The sequence below is a fragment of the Lepidochelys kempii genome, chromosome 3, assembly GCF_965140285.1.
Source record: "Lepidochelys kempii isolate rLepKem1 chromosome 3, rLepKem1.hap1, whole genome shotgun sequence".
NCBI classification, from domain to species: Eukaryota; Metazoa; Chordata; order Testudines; family Cheloniidae; genus Lepidochelys; species Lepidochelys kempii.
In genome coordinates this window covers 143,856,783-143,869,599 of record NC_136382.1, presented here as the reverse complement: position 1 = coordinate 143,869,599, position 12,817 = coordinate 143,856,783, and the positions used below count along the sequence as shown (strand labels likewise).

General features: G+C 44.7%; 2 protein-coding genes across 7 annotated transcripts in view; both read right to left on the bottom strand.

The window, feature by feature from the left end:
- The window catches only part of SLC30A6 (solute carrier family 30 member 6), a 43,833-nt gene extending 43,545 nt beyond the window's left edge, over positions 1 to 288 (bottom strand). For all 3 annotated transcript variants that reach the window (XM_073338332.2, XM_073338333.2, XM_073338334.2), the window contains exon 1: positions 208 to 288. In XM_073338332.2, the coding sequence (XP_073194433.1) occupies positions 208 to 210 (3 nt within the window). In that variant the 5' untranslated portion in view covers positions 211 to 288. The remainder of the gene's footprint in view (positions 1 to 207) is intronic.
- Positions 289 to 7,613: 7,325 nt separating this feature from the next.
- The window catches only part of SPAST (spastin), a 61,821-nt gene continuing 56,617 nt past the window's right edge, over positions 7,614 to 12,817 (bottom strand). For all 4 annotated transcript variants that reach the window (XM_073338323.2, XM_073338319.2, XM_073338321.2 and 1 more), the window contains one exon: positions 7,614 to 10,977. In XM_073338323.2, the coding sequence (XP_073194424.2) occupies positions 10,855 to 10,977 (123 nt within the window). In that variant the 3' untranslated portion in view covers positions 7,614 to 10,854. The remainder of the gene's footprint in view (positions 10,978 to 12,817) is intronic.

Here is a 12,817-nt window from a genome sequence, read left to right as displayed (position 1 = left end):
GGCCAGGCCGCCCCGGGGCGGGGCCGGCGGTCGCGGCCAGGAGCTCATGCGAGGCCGAGGCGGTTTGAGCCTGGAGCCTGGGGAGCGCCAGCCCCGCGCGGCCGGACGCCCGAGCGCGCGGGCACCGAGACCCGGGCCCGGGGCAATGGCAGCTCGGGGGCCACAGCAACGCGCTGCTGCTGCTCCCCCTCACCGGGGGCAACTCACCATGTTACTCCCCCGCCCAGCACCGGAACAGGCGGCTCCTACGCTCCCTGGGGTCGGAAGAGGCAGATCTACCAGTTGCCATGGTGAAAAAAGGGGGAGGAGCAATGTCACTTTTTTTTTTTCTTGGGGACGCCGGAAGTGACGCCAATACGTCAGGCGGGACGGAGCGGCGGGCTCAACAGATGAGAGAGTAAATGCGCATGTGTGGTTCACGAGGCTGTGGTCTCCTAACAGGGCGCGAGGACGGCGGCGTGGGCGCGTCGGGCGAGCAGCTGACGCCAACGACGACACTGCTCCTCCCCCAGCCGTGAAGGAAGAGCCCGGACCAATCAGCTCGCTCGCAGGGGGTGGCGTGCGGAGCGGGACAGTGGCTGCCCGGAGCGGGTGTTGCGGGCCTGGGCCAGCTGTTCTCAACCCGCAGCGGCCCAGCTCCGCTGTGTGCTCAAGGCCGGCCGCGTGCCTAGCGGCCGCCGGGTTCCCAGCTGCGCGGGGCTGGGCTGCCGCGCCGGGTTGGGGCCTGGAGCAGCCAGACCCGCGAGCTCCGGGGCAACTGGCCCGCCCTGCTTGGCGGGCTCCGGGGCTGCTGGCCGGCCGCCCCGCGCAGCGAGGGTTGCTGGCCCCGCGGCCCGGGTAACGCATTGTGAGCGGCCTGTGCGGGCCCACAGTGTGTAAGCAGGTTCCTGCTTGTGCGTGCAGCCCTGCGCTGCTACGGCAAAGCAACGGCACCGGGCGCAGCACGGGGAAAGAGCCTCTGTGATGATGCTGATGAGCTGGACTGGCCCAGCACACAGCAGTCCTGGGTGTCCGAGCAAAGGGTTTTGCTGGTGTACCGGCCCCGCTCCATGAAGCACAACTATGGCTAGGGCCCTGCCCAATTCACAGCTGTGAAAAACGTGCCATGGACGTGTCACAGATTTCATGGTCCTTTTACCCTGCGCCTATACGGATTTCAAAGGGATGGCCAGTGTTTCTCGAAATGGGGAGCGTGACCCAAGAGCATCAGTTAAAAGCCAGGAAGCAAAGAGTAGGAATAAATGGATCGTTTTCACAACGGCTTGAGTTAAATAGCTGTGTCCCCCATGGATCTGTACGGGACTCTGCTGTTCAACATATTCATAAATGGTCTGGGAAAAGGGTAAATAATGAGGTGGCAAAATTTGCAGACAGCTACAAAATTATTCAAGATAATTAAGTACAAATAAGAGTGTGAAGAGTTTACAAAGGGTTCACACAAGTCTGGGTGACAAAATGGGCTTGGGGGAAGAGGAGGGGCAGGACTATGGAAGAGGTGAGGCTTGGGGGGCCTCCCACTTTTAGGAAGAATCCATTGCCCCGATGTAAAGGTGAGAAAACATAATCCTAACTATGCACACAAATCCGTGGGGTCTAAATTAGCTGTTACCACTCAAAAAAAGAAATCTTGGAGTCATTGTGGTTAGTTATCTGAAAACAGTTGCTCAATGTGCACCAGCAGTCAAAAAAGCTAACATTGTTAGGAACCATTAGGAAAGGGATAGATAACACAAAAAAATATGCCACTATATACATCCATGATATGGCCACACCTTGAATACCGCTTGCAATTTTGGTTGCCCTATCTCAAAAGGATAGATTAGAATTGGAAAAAGTACAGAGAAGGACAACAAAAATGATTAGGGGTATAGAATAGCTTCCGTATGAGGAGAGATTAAAAAGACTGGAACTTTTCAGTTTGGAAAAGAGATGATTATGAAAAGATGTATTAGAGGTCTATAAAACCATTAATGGTGTGGAGAAAGTGAATAAGGAAGTGTGATTTACTCCTTCCCATAACACAAGAACCAGGAAGAAAAGGAGGACTTGTGGCACCTTAGAGACTAACCAATTTAGGTTTAAAACAAACAAAAGGAAGGACTATTTCACACAACAGACAGTCAACCTGTGAAACTCATTGCCAGGAATGTTGTGAAGGCTAAAACTATAACTGGGTTCAAAAAATAATTAGATAAATTCATGGAGTACAGGATGGTCAGGGATGTAACCCCCTGATCTGGGTGTTCTAAGCCTCTAACTGCCAAAGGCTGGAATAATTGCCCTGTTCTGTTCATTCCTTCTGAAGCCTCTGGCATCGGCTGCTGTTGGAAGACAGGATACTAAGCTAGATGGACCATTGGTCTGACCCTGTATGGCCATTCTTATGTTACCTCAGACAGGTGATTTTAACGGAAAAAATATCTTTATTTTGTGCCAGACCCAAGTCCTTCTAGATCTTAAGTGACTAATAATTAGATGGGCAGAGACATCATCGCAGATGTTTACTTAAGCTCTAGGGCAGTGGTTCTCAAACTTTTCTTCATGGACCACTTGAACATTGCTGAGGGTCTCAGTGGATCACTTAATGATCTTTCTGAATGTTGTTTGTACCATTAGCTAACTATTGTAAAGCACTTCAGATAAAAGTGCTATATTAAAAAACCTTAAAAATAAAAATTCTACAAATAAAAGCACACCACTCATATTTTAATATCAGTAGTCTTACCTTTTTAATGCGATGGATGTGCCCTTTCTGCCCTTCTGCAGCAGCCCCTGGGCTGGGGCTGGGAAGTAGGGGGGTCTCTCCCTCTCTCCCCTGCCTCAGCAGTCCCCGAGCTGGGGCTGGGAAGGTTGGGGTTCTCTCCCTCTCTTCCCCCACCGCAGCAGTCCCTGAGCTGAGGCTGGGAAGGAGGGTCGTCTCTCCCTAGCAGCCACAGCCCTGGAGCTGGGAAAAGTGGCCTCTTTCTTTGGCTGCCACAGCTCTGGATGTCCCAAATTCCCCCCCCCACCCTCTCTTCTCACCCCATTGCCCCCTCCCACCTACCTCCTATTCCCCCCAAGGCCTCCACCTCACCTTACATGTGCATCTTCTCCAGGGTCCAGGCACCTAATTAGTGGAGCAACACCTGCACGGCTCCAGTAATTAGGTGGATGGCCGCCCAAGCATGCACTGTAGAGGGAACTATCCGCGGACCACCTGAATGGAGCTCGTGGACCACTGGTGGTCCGCAGACCACAGTTTGAGAACCTCTGATCTAGGAGATGGGTGTAGCACACCATAGAAGTATTTTTTTCCATTGAACTCTCCTTTATGCTTATCTAAACAGGAAAAGAACTGTACAGCATTTTAGGGAAGGCAGTTCAGCCGCTGGCTCTAGCTGCGTCTCCCTTCTCCAGTCAACAGTGCAAGTCAGAAAGGAAGGAAGAAGAAAGGATAAACAGCACAGATGAGTTATCCATGTCTATGCTGATTGTGGTTTCTGCTCATCATTTAGTTGAGTTTTGTTTCATATCCAGGGTGTTACTCTCCTGCAAAACTGAGGCTGTTAATCTTGACGTGCCTCATGGCATTTTAAGGATCTGCAGAAGGTAAGTATTGGCTTCCTCATGTATAAGAATTAATTTCAGCTCACTGATGATTACTAACAAACTCCCAAGGACAGGGGGAGGTAGGTCAGTGGTTTGAGCCTGCTAAACCCAGGTTGTGAGTTCAATCCTTGAGGGGGCCATTTAGGGATCTGGGGCAAAAATTGGGGATTGGGTCCTACTTTGACCAGGGGGTTGGACTAGATGACCTCCTGAGGTCCCTTCCAACCCTGATATTCTATGATTCTATGACAAGCAAGACATTTGGGAAAACTTGGTGCCTCATACAGATGGCCGGGATGAGATCTGGAAATACAAAAAAATATTGGTGGCAGAAGGAAGATGTTGTAGCTAAGACACATAACTAGCAGAGACCAGCTTTGAGATTTTCAAAAGCATCTGCCATGTTTATTACAGAGGTGCCCAAGAATGGGGCCCCGTTGTGCTAGGCACTGTACAGACACAGAGTAAATGGCCCCTGCCCTAATGAGCTTACAATCTAAATAGATGTGTGAGGGAGAGGATTTGGAGCAACCAACCAGTCAGGAAAGGGCTGAGGAAGCCGCATCAAAACTGTAGAAAATTCTTTGAATATCCAAATGTCCTTTCTTTGGTTGTTTCTGTTCCTACCTGGCTGTCTCCTCTCTGCAGTTTTCCCCCCAGGGCGCATGGCCAGGGAAAGGGAGGCAGCACATATGGGCTAGTGCCCCCAGACTGTGTGGGGAAGGGTCAGGAAGATGAGGAGGGGAGGTTCCCTTGCACTGTTCTTGAAAGAGCAATAGAATAGTTTATGAGCACAACAAAGGGTGCAATATGTTCACAGGAAATATTTCTAGAATAAATTCTTTGGGGGCAGTGCCACTACCAGGAGCACAAGCCCCACTGAAAGTCAATAAGACTTGTGCTCATAAATCACTTGGAAACTTCTGAAAATCCCAGCCCTTGATTCTAGTCTTAGCTCCACCACAGCCCTTTTATGACACCTTGAACAACTCACTTCAGCTAAATTCCAGCTCCTAGCCAGACTAACTAAGCAGGAGCTGAGGGAAGGAAGCTCTTCTGAGCCATGGAGTAGCTTCAAAACTGTTTTTCACAGCCTACACCAGGCTAACAACTGTAGACCCTTCCCACTACCCACAAACAGGGAGAGGAATAAGACAAGACTATCTGTGCACATAATTGTTTGATCTGGACCTGAACCCCATCTCATGCAAAATAGGGTCCTTTTCCATAACAAAATTCCATGTGTGTGCATGCACAAATCTCCCCATGCAAACCCCCTTTCTGCACCAGAACTGCACTGATTCTGCTGCCAGCAGTCTCTACTCAGATTGGGTTTTGACCTTACTCATCAGTGAAATGGAGTTATTTGCCTCTCTACTAGAGGTAAAAATTGACAAGTTTTTAAAGCACATGGAGATACGCATAATGATATTAGTGAACATATAAAATGTCATGCTTGTGTTTTCTAGCAAACTTGAGAACTGTTTTCCTATCATCATACTTTTAACAATTTCTCCATAATGTGTCTATACCTGCTGGCTCAGACCATCCTTGTAGGAGCAAAAGATTCCTGTCCTAGGGAATTCTTCATCACTTTAGATAAGATCATGATATTAGAGCTCTAGTCTTCACAGACCCCAATGAGGCAAATGTTAGAAATTACACTGTGCTGTTCCTGGGCATTTGCAATTTATAGTACTGGTTAAATTTATTCAAGCTCTCCCTCCTACCCTGCATAAGACATGCCCTACGCTCCCTAGCCTGGAAACATAGGAATTGATACCCCCAAGCAGATCTGTGGTCCACTTCATCCACTATTTTGTCTCCAACCATGGCCAGATGCAAGTGTTTTAGAGGAAGGTATAAAGTCCCAGTAATGGACAATTATGCAATAAAGCTAGCCAAAATGTCTTTCTAATCCAGGTTGTTGATTGACAAAGATGAATATTCCTTACACTTCAGTCCTCTTGAAAAACATTTTGCTACTGTTTCTGGATCACTGCATTAGCTTGACTTATTCGTTCTTCATTTCTCCTATCAAACAACCAAGCTGACTGGGATAACACAAGGCAGGAGATGGCCGGTGGTGATGCTCCTGTTTCCATGATGCTTGGCCAAGTCTTTGGGTTATTTTAAAACTATTTCAGTCCAATGATCTCATTGTCTCCTATCTAATACAGAGCTACAAGATTCCATGGCTGAGGTTTTAGCAGTCCAAGCATATGCTATAGGACACTTTACCAAGACGTACCAATGGAAATGAGACTGAGAAGGGGGGGTGGGGTGGATTGTTAACTCAGAGCACAATAGCAGGCTAACCTCACTCAAATGTATATTCACCATTTTAAACAAGGGCAAGTCGCCCAAAATATCCCAGTCCCACACACTATGCTTTATTTTGGAGCATTACCATAAATTATCTTATCAAGTGAACTTGTGTGAAATAGGTCTTGCTGCATTTACTGTGTCTTAAGGTAGGTTAACTGTGCACACAATGTACACAACAGCTCACGGCATCACTTTGTTTTAATGAATAATTTTAATGTGGAGAACGAACAAAAATATTTTTATCTGGTAATTCCCTGGGCAGAGAAAGCAAGCAGGGCTCCCATGCTCTGCCAGTATATGGCACAGATGAAAGTTTTATTACAGAGCATGGTAGATGTTTAGCAGCGATTTAGAAACAGCTGGTGGTGCCAGGTTTTTTTGTTGTTGTTCCTTCTCCAAAAGGCAAAATCCATGCAAACTTGACTATCACAGACCACCTTCACACTCCAAATCTCCCCCTTGCGTGGGTATTTGGCTCTTCAGCTACTGCAAACTTGGCACTCTGCACTGAGTTCTCAGTACTGCTCATGGGAGAAACAGCACAAACTAACCTGATCCCAAAAAAGAATCAAACCCACTTTTAAAATGATGTTCTGATGTAAACTATATCTTCTGAACCAAAGCCAGAACGTCTAAGGACTTGTTTGGGCATGGCTTTGGATTAATTCATAAATCCATAGCTGATGCCTAACATATAACCCTCATAGCCCATATTTATTTTAAAATATTTCCTTGATAGGTGATACTCAACAGCTTAGGACCCCAATTAGTGGACCATTTAGAATAAAATTCTATCAGTGGCCAGAAAGGTGTCTCAGTATAAAAATAATAATAATAATAACCCTGAAGACCTTAAAGCCTAAACGCACACTTGATGTCAGGAAGAGCCAGCGTAAACACTGAGGGAGGGTGGGAGGTGCAGGGAAAGACAGGGAATAACATAAGATTGATCACTCAAAGCTACTGACAGACAATTAGCTGTTATGATAAATATAAAAAAAGTGACATGGAGCTGTTGGCCAGATTCCATAGATGAGGTGAGTTTAAAAAAGCATGAATGGAGAAGACCTCCTCCCCCAATATTACAATGTCAGAATGACTTGCCCAAGGTCAGACACTATGAAGTCACTGGAAGGAAGTGTCATGAAGTTAAATTCCCAGGCTTCTGCTCTAAGCCCTAGATCACACATTCTCCTAGCTTCACAAAATAACCAATTTCCCCAACTTTCACTATCTTCGTTTTTGTAAGTCTGGTCACTCAAAAAATATGGAGAGAGAATTTTATCTAAGCAGGAGTCAGCTGAGCAGCTTTAGCAGCGCTGAGCCATGTTTTCCTTGCATTTTCAGAGCTGTTGGCTCAGCCCACTGGGATTAAACAGTCACTCAAATCACAGTTTCCACTTTTTTATTTGTAATTTAGCATGATTTTGAGGTAATCACACATTCAATTTCAGCACATTATTTAATTAGGAAATAGCACTTAGGTTTACATTAGCTTTTTAAATGAGTCATGTCCCACAGAAACTAAATATATGAGGTATATACACGTTCCCCCTCAGCTTCCCCCCTGCCCCCCAAGTGATCTGGTATTACATCAGAAAATCTTAAACGCCATAGCTATTTAATAAGCTTTGGATTTATCAGAGGCTCTTCGTTTTGGACATTTTATGTAACAAAACTGACAGAGAAACGGTAAAAACAAGACAAATTGCAACATTTTATTGTAGGGCAACCAACACTGTGAAACTAAAGCTATGTGACTGCTCACCATGCTTTTATACATTTTTCCTTTATCAATAAAAGGACATAGCTTAATACTCCATAGCAACGTTTATAACATTTCAGAATCCAAACATTCACAAAAGGACACTCTTGAATACAAGTCTCTCAGAGCAAAAATACAAGTAACCTCACTCCAGTTTGAGTCATCAGGTAAATTTGCTGCAAACGATTATATTTTTTTGTCTGCACCTTTGGTTTTTGTAACTCTGGGTTATGAAAAGTGGCCTCTTGCCATCACTCAACTTTTTACTCACGTGGAGGACCAAAATCTGAAACACTCCACTATATCTGAGGTCCTCTGTTAGGTGAAGGACTAAATTAAAAAAAGGATTCCTCCCACTAGTCATCAAAAAATGACTGGCTTTCTGTAGTATCTTGACCTGGAGTGACAGAAGCCAGTTTTTTAAACTCAAACTCTGTGCGCAGAACCTGGATGGAGCCACTGGGCAAGCAAGAAGGAATGGCTGACTTGAAGATAAGGCAGACCCATTCTCCTATTCAGACCCATTCCCAGGACTCCAGTCTGCTCACAAGGCATACCTGTAGTGAGAGAAGTCCGCAAGAATGTGCTACAGTACCGGGCTGCACTTTTTGCCTGGTCTCTTCCAGTTCTGTGCTCTGAGAAAATGCAGTGCCTAATTGCTTCAGAAAAGGTGTAAAAGGGGTCAGTGACCTGTCTGGCTGTACAGCAGAGATTAAGGAACTAATCCTCTTCCCCTCTGATGCATATGCATGTTTAAAGTTTCTCTATGATCCTACCTAATAATGCTTCATCATCCAGGTGTTTTCCATTAACCGGTGATCCTTACACTTCAGGTGGAACATTATACTGCTAATGAGCACTTATTTAAATTTGACACTACTAATAAAACATGAAGGAATGGACTAAGAAAAATTTAGATTGGTTAGCAGAAAAAAGACTATAAAGATATCTACAATAAAAACTATTTACCTAAAGTAGTAATTATTGCACCATAAGGTGCTTGAGACAAGATTACACAATTTCATGGAAAGAGAAATGAGGGGTCTTAAGAGGTCTGACTAGTTAACCAAGAGGTATTAACCAAGAAGTACTATCCAATTTTAGTGATGAAACCTATGACTGAATTACCCAGCAGTGCAAAGCAAGTGCTTCAAAATTCTAAGGCCCAAAGTGGTTAAAAAAGTCTCTTTAGAAAGCGGAGGCATTGAAATCCTATAATGCTACTGGCAGTGGCTACCTTTCCAAGCAGTCCTGAGAGGTGGATCAGGGGACCAGAACTCACATACCTTAATTATGTATGACACCACATAGTTGAGAAACTTTGCACTCTTGAAGTTTTCTAATCAAACTGGTTATACTCTTTAAAAGGCATTTCAGTGTAACAGTGCCTCTATTTCTTATCACCTCCTATTGCCTTATTTGATTTTTGTAATATTAAGCCATCTCTGCAGTTCTTCAAACATGAATAGAACAATCGTGTTTACGTCTCTGAACAGCTGACAGTTTCTGCTGTTATATACTTCCCAATATTGTGCAATGGATAAAAGAGGGCTCTGTTGTAGAATTGTAAGCACCCGAGTTCTACATCAGCTAGTTCCTTTTATAGCTAAAACTATAAGATCAACTGTCCTCAGTGTTTTGACTGCTCCATTCCTGAAGCAGTAAGAAAAGTATTTTAATGACAATCTTAATAGAAAACTCAAGTTTCCAATTTCCGAAGAAAAACTACAAACAAGCTGTATAAACAGATTTCTTAAACAATTACTGACAGTAAAAATCCATGCACTATTATTGTAGCAAAATCTTCACAAGTGTGGGGTGGTTTTCTTTGTTTTTAATTACTGAAGAAAAAAATATGTTTTTCAAAGCTGTCACAGGATGCCTTCCTACAGACGTTTTCTCATGATGTTTTAAGCATAGTTTAGCTCCACAGTAGTGTTTGTAAACAAAAATGTTGCCCATATGCAGTACAGGCCAAATATGCATTTCCCTTTACTACAGTAGTTAAAGACCATGATTTAAGTGTTTCTATTTACTACAGTAGGTCATTTATTTAATAAAAATTCAGGTGTTTATTTTAAAGAATGTATTTTACTTTTTAAAAAAGATCAGTTGAGTTTATTTTAGATTTTAGTATACAAACCAAAGCACATGAAAGGTATAAAAATGTCAGTGTGTGCTATGTATTAAATATCTAGCCACTTATTTTAATGCTCTGCTCTGTAGATTAAAAAAAGCAAGGACCAGAATGGAAACTTAACTAAAAGTTTAGTTATTGTAAACAGAAATGAATACAGAGTAGAAACACTAGTTCTAAAACTTCACAATTTGACAGAATCATTTATTCTCTCCAAAATCAGTTGGGTTTCAAGTAGAAGTTAACACACCATAAGAATAAACCAACATTCTACAGTGGAAGCTTTACAAATGAATTAAAGAAAAATACTGCTGGCAAAAATGGCTTAGTATAGCAATTCTATAATGTAATAATTGTTAATTTCAACTGGTTTGATAGGATTTTTGCTGTTCTGCTACCAAAGGTCTTTTTTAAAAAACTGTTCTGTGAACTGTATGGCCACACTATAACCAGACAAAAGACAAGGTAGTAGCAGACCAGCTGCTTTCCATTTGGATACTTTTTTTTTTTTTTAAATAATGCTAATTCCCAATGCTGTTCTTCCTGTTGCAGAGGGAAATGGTTTATTTGGCACAATATGGATAAAAATATTAAAAACTGAAACAAAAATTTACGAAGTTCCAGTTAGAAGTTAGTAGTTACCAGGAAGAGAGCAGGAAAAGTAAATGTCATGAGACAAATTTAAAAAAACAAGCAAGGGTATAAATCTTTCAACAGTCAATACAATTGGACCTTATATCGCCAACAAAATACACAGATTAATGTTCATACCATGATTAGATTGCTAGAAGTCTTACCCCAGGTCTTATTGTGCTTTAACTTACATGCCCTGTGAGTAAATCCTGACTAAAAAGGCACGGAGGCCTTAATCAACTTTTCACATTGTATAATTTTTCTTTTTCAATCAATCAATCTCAAGTTGCCAGTGCAGATATTTAAAGATCTGTGAAGTCCTGTAAACTCTGGCTGCATTCCCGGTCTGTATCAATTGCTCATTGCAGGCAGCACTGTCTCCTCACTTTTACACAGCAGTTCTTCAAACTGTAGTATCACCAAAGTCCTTGTTCCAGCGAATATATGCATCCAGGGTTTGAGGGCTCAAACTGCGCTTTATCTTCTTCAAAGACTCGGTGAAATCTGACAATCTGATATTCCTCATCTAGACAAAAAATGAAAGGCATTTTAAGACCATGAATGTGTTCATGTGTCATGTGCTTACTCAATAAATGAAGACTTTGGACTTGACTTTCAGAGCAATACAATATAAATGAGTGCTAAATATTGGGTTTGTGTAACCAAGATAGAGTTAGATTACAGTGAGAAACACAGGTAATACAGCGATGAGCTGCCAAAATCTTAACAACTGGTTCCCTATAAAAAGTTCTGATTTAAGGGCTATACCCCAGTATGTATTTTTTGTACCAACATGTTTACCATATGTCCCTATTTTCCCGGGAGGAATTTTAAAAATTCCTCCTGGACGGCGATTTAAGAACCAAAAAGCCGGACATGCCAGGGAAAATATGGATGTATGTTAACCCTGCCTAAAGTTCTTTTTTAAAAAGATGGGCCTGAACTAGAAATGAGCTCCGTTTCACACGTGTGGGTCCCCGCCACTCCCTGGGGTGTGCTAGGGTGTCCAAGTGTCCCGATTTTATAGGGACAGTCCAGATTTTGAGGTCTTTTTCTTATATAGGCTCCTATTATCCCCCACCCCGTCCTGATTTTTCACACTTGCTGTCTGGTCACCCTAGGGTGTGCACATGTGTGGGTCCCAGCTGCTCCCTGCCCCCCTCATTGAAGCAGGTGTGCAGGGTTACTGTCCTGGGAACTGCTGGGCACCAGTGGACGTGGGGCCAGCTGCAGACAGGGGCGTGGGGAGCTGGCTAGAGGCCAGGAGGTGCGGGGGTGGCTGGCTGCAGGCAGGCCAGGGGGCTGGCTGCAGGCGCGGCAGGGAGGGGGTGCATGCGGCAGGGAGGGGGTGCATGCGGCAGGGAGGGGGTGCAGGGGTGGCTGGAGACGGGCTGGCTGTGGGCAGGGTGGTGGGTGCTCACAGGGAGGGCGGCTCGGAGCAGCCCAAGCAGCAGGATGCAGCCCAGGCCCAGCAGAGCAGCCAGGGACCCACCAGGCAGCAGCGGGAGCCCTAGGGCCAGGGGAGCAGTAGCAGCAACAGGACTCATGCCCAGGGCCAGGCAGCAGTTCACATGGCTCCTGCACCGCAGTGCCCCCGGTGGCCAGAGGCCATCAAAGCCTCAGCACCCCCTGCAGGGAAGCGGGTTAACAACCAGTTCTAAAACTGCTTCAAAATTTAACAACCGGTTCGCCCGAACTGGTGTGAACTGGCTCCAGCTCACCACAGAGGTAATACACTATACAAAAATCTGTTTTAAGTCTCTTGTGATCTAGAATGGCCAAAGTGAAATATTATTTTCTATTCCACTAGGTGGTGCTAGCCAATGCATGTGAGGGGCCTTGGTCCAATCAGAGTAGTTCATGGTGTTTTTTCCACAGGTAACAGGATTAAAATGTCATATAATTCAGTGGGGGTTTTGTTGTGTAATGTCCCCAGTCCACAGAGGGGACTTACTCTACAAAATTATATTAGGACATAACTTCAGAACATTGCTCTAAGGCAGGGGTTCCCAACCTTGGTTCGCGGCTTAATCATAGAATCATAGAATCATAGAATATCAGGATTGGAAGGGACCTCAGGAGGTCATCTAGTCCAACCCCCTGCTCAAAGCAGGGCCAATCCCCAATTACTTGTTCAGAGTAAGCCCCTGGTGGGCCGAGAGATGCTTTGTTTACTTGAGTGTCCAGAGGTACGGCCGCTCGCAGCTCCCAGTGGCTGCTTCCCGCAGCTCCCATTGGCCAGGTACAGCGAACTGCAGCCACTGGGAGCTGTGAGCAGGTGTACCTGTGGACGCTCAGGTAAACAAAACGTCTCATGGCCCGCCAGGGGCTTACCCTGTACAAGCCACAAATCAAGTTTGGGAAAC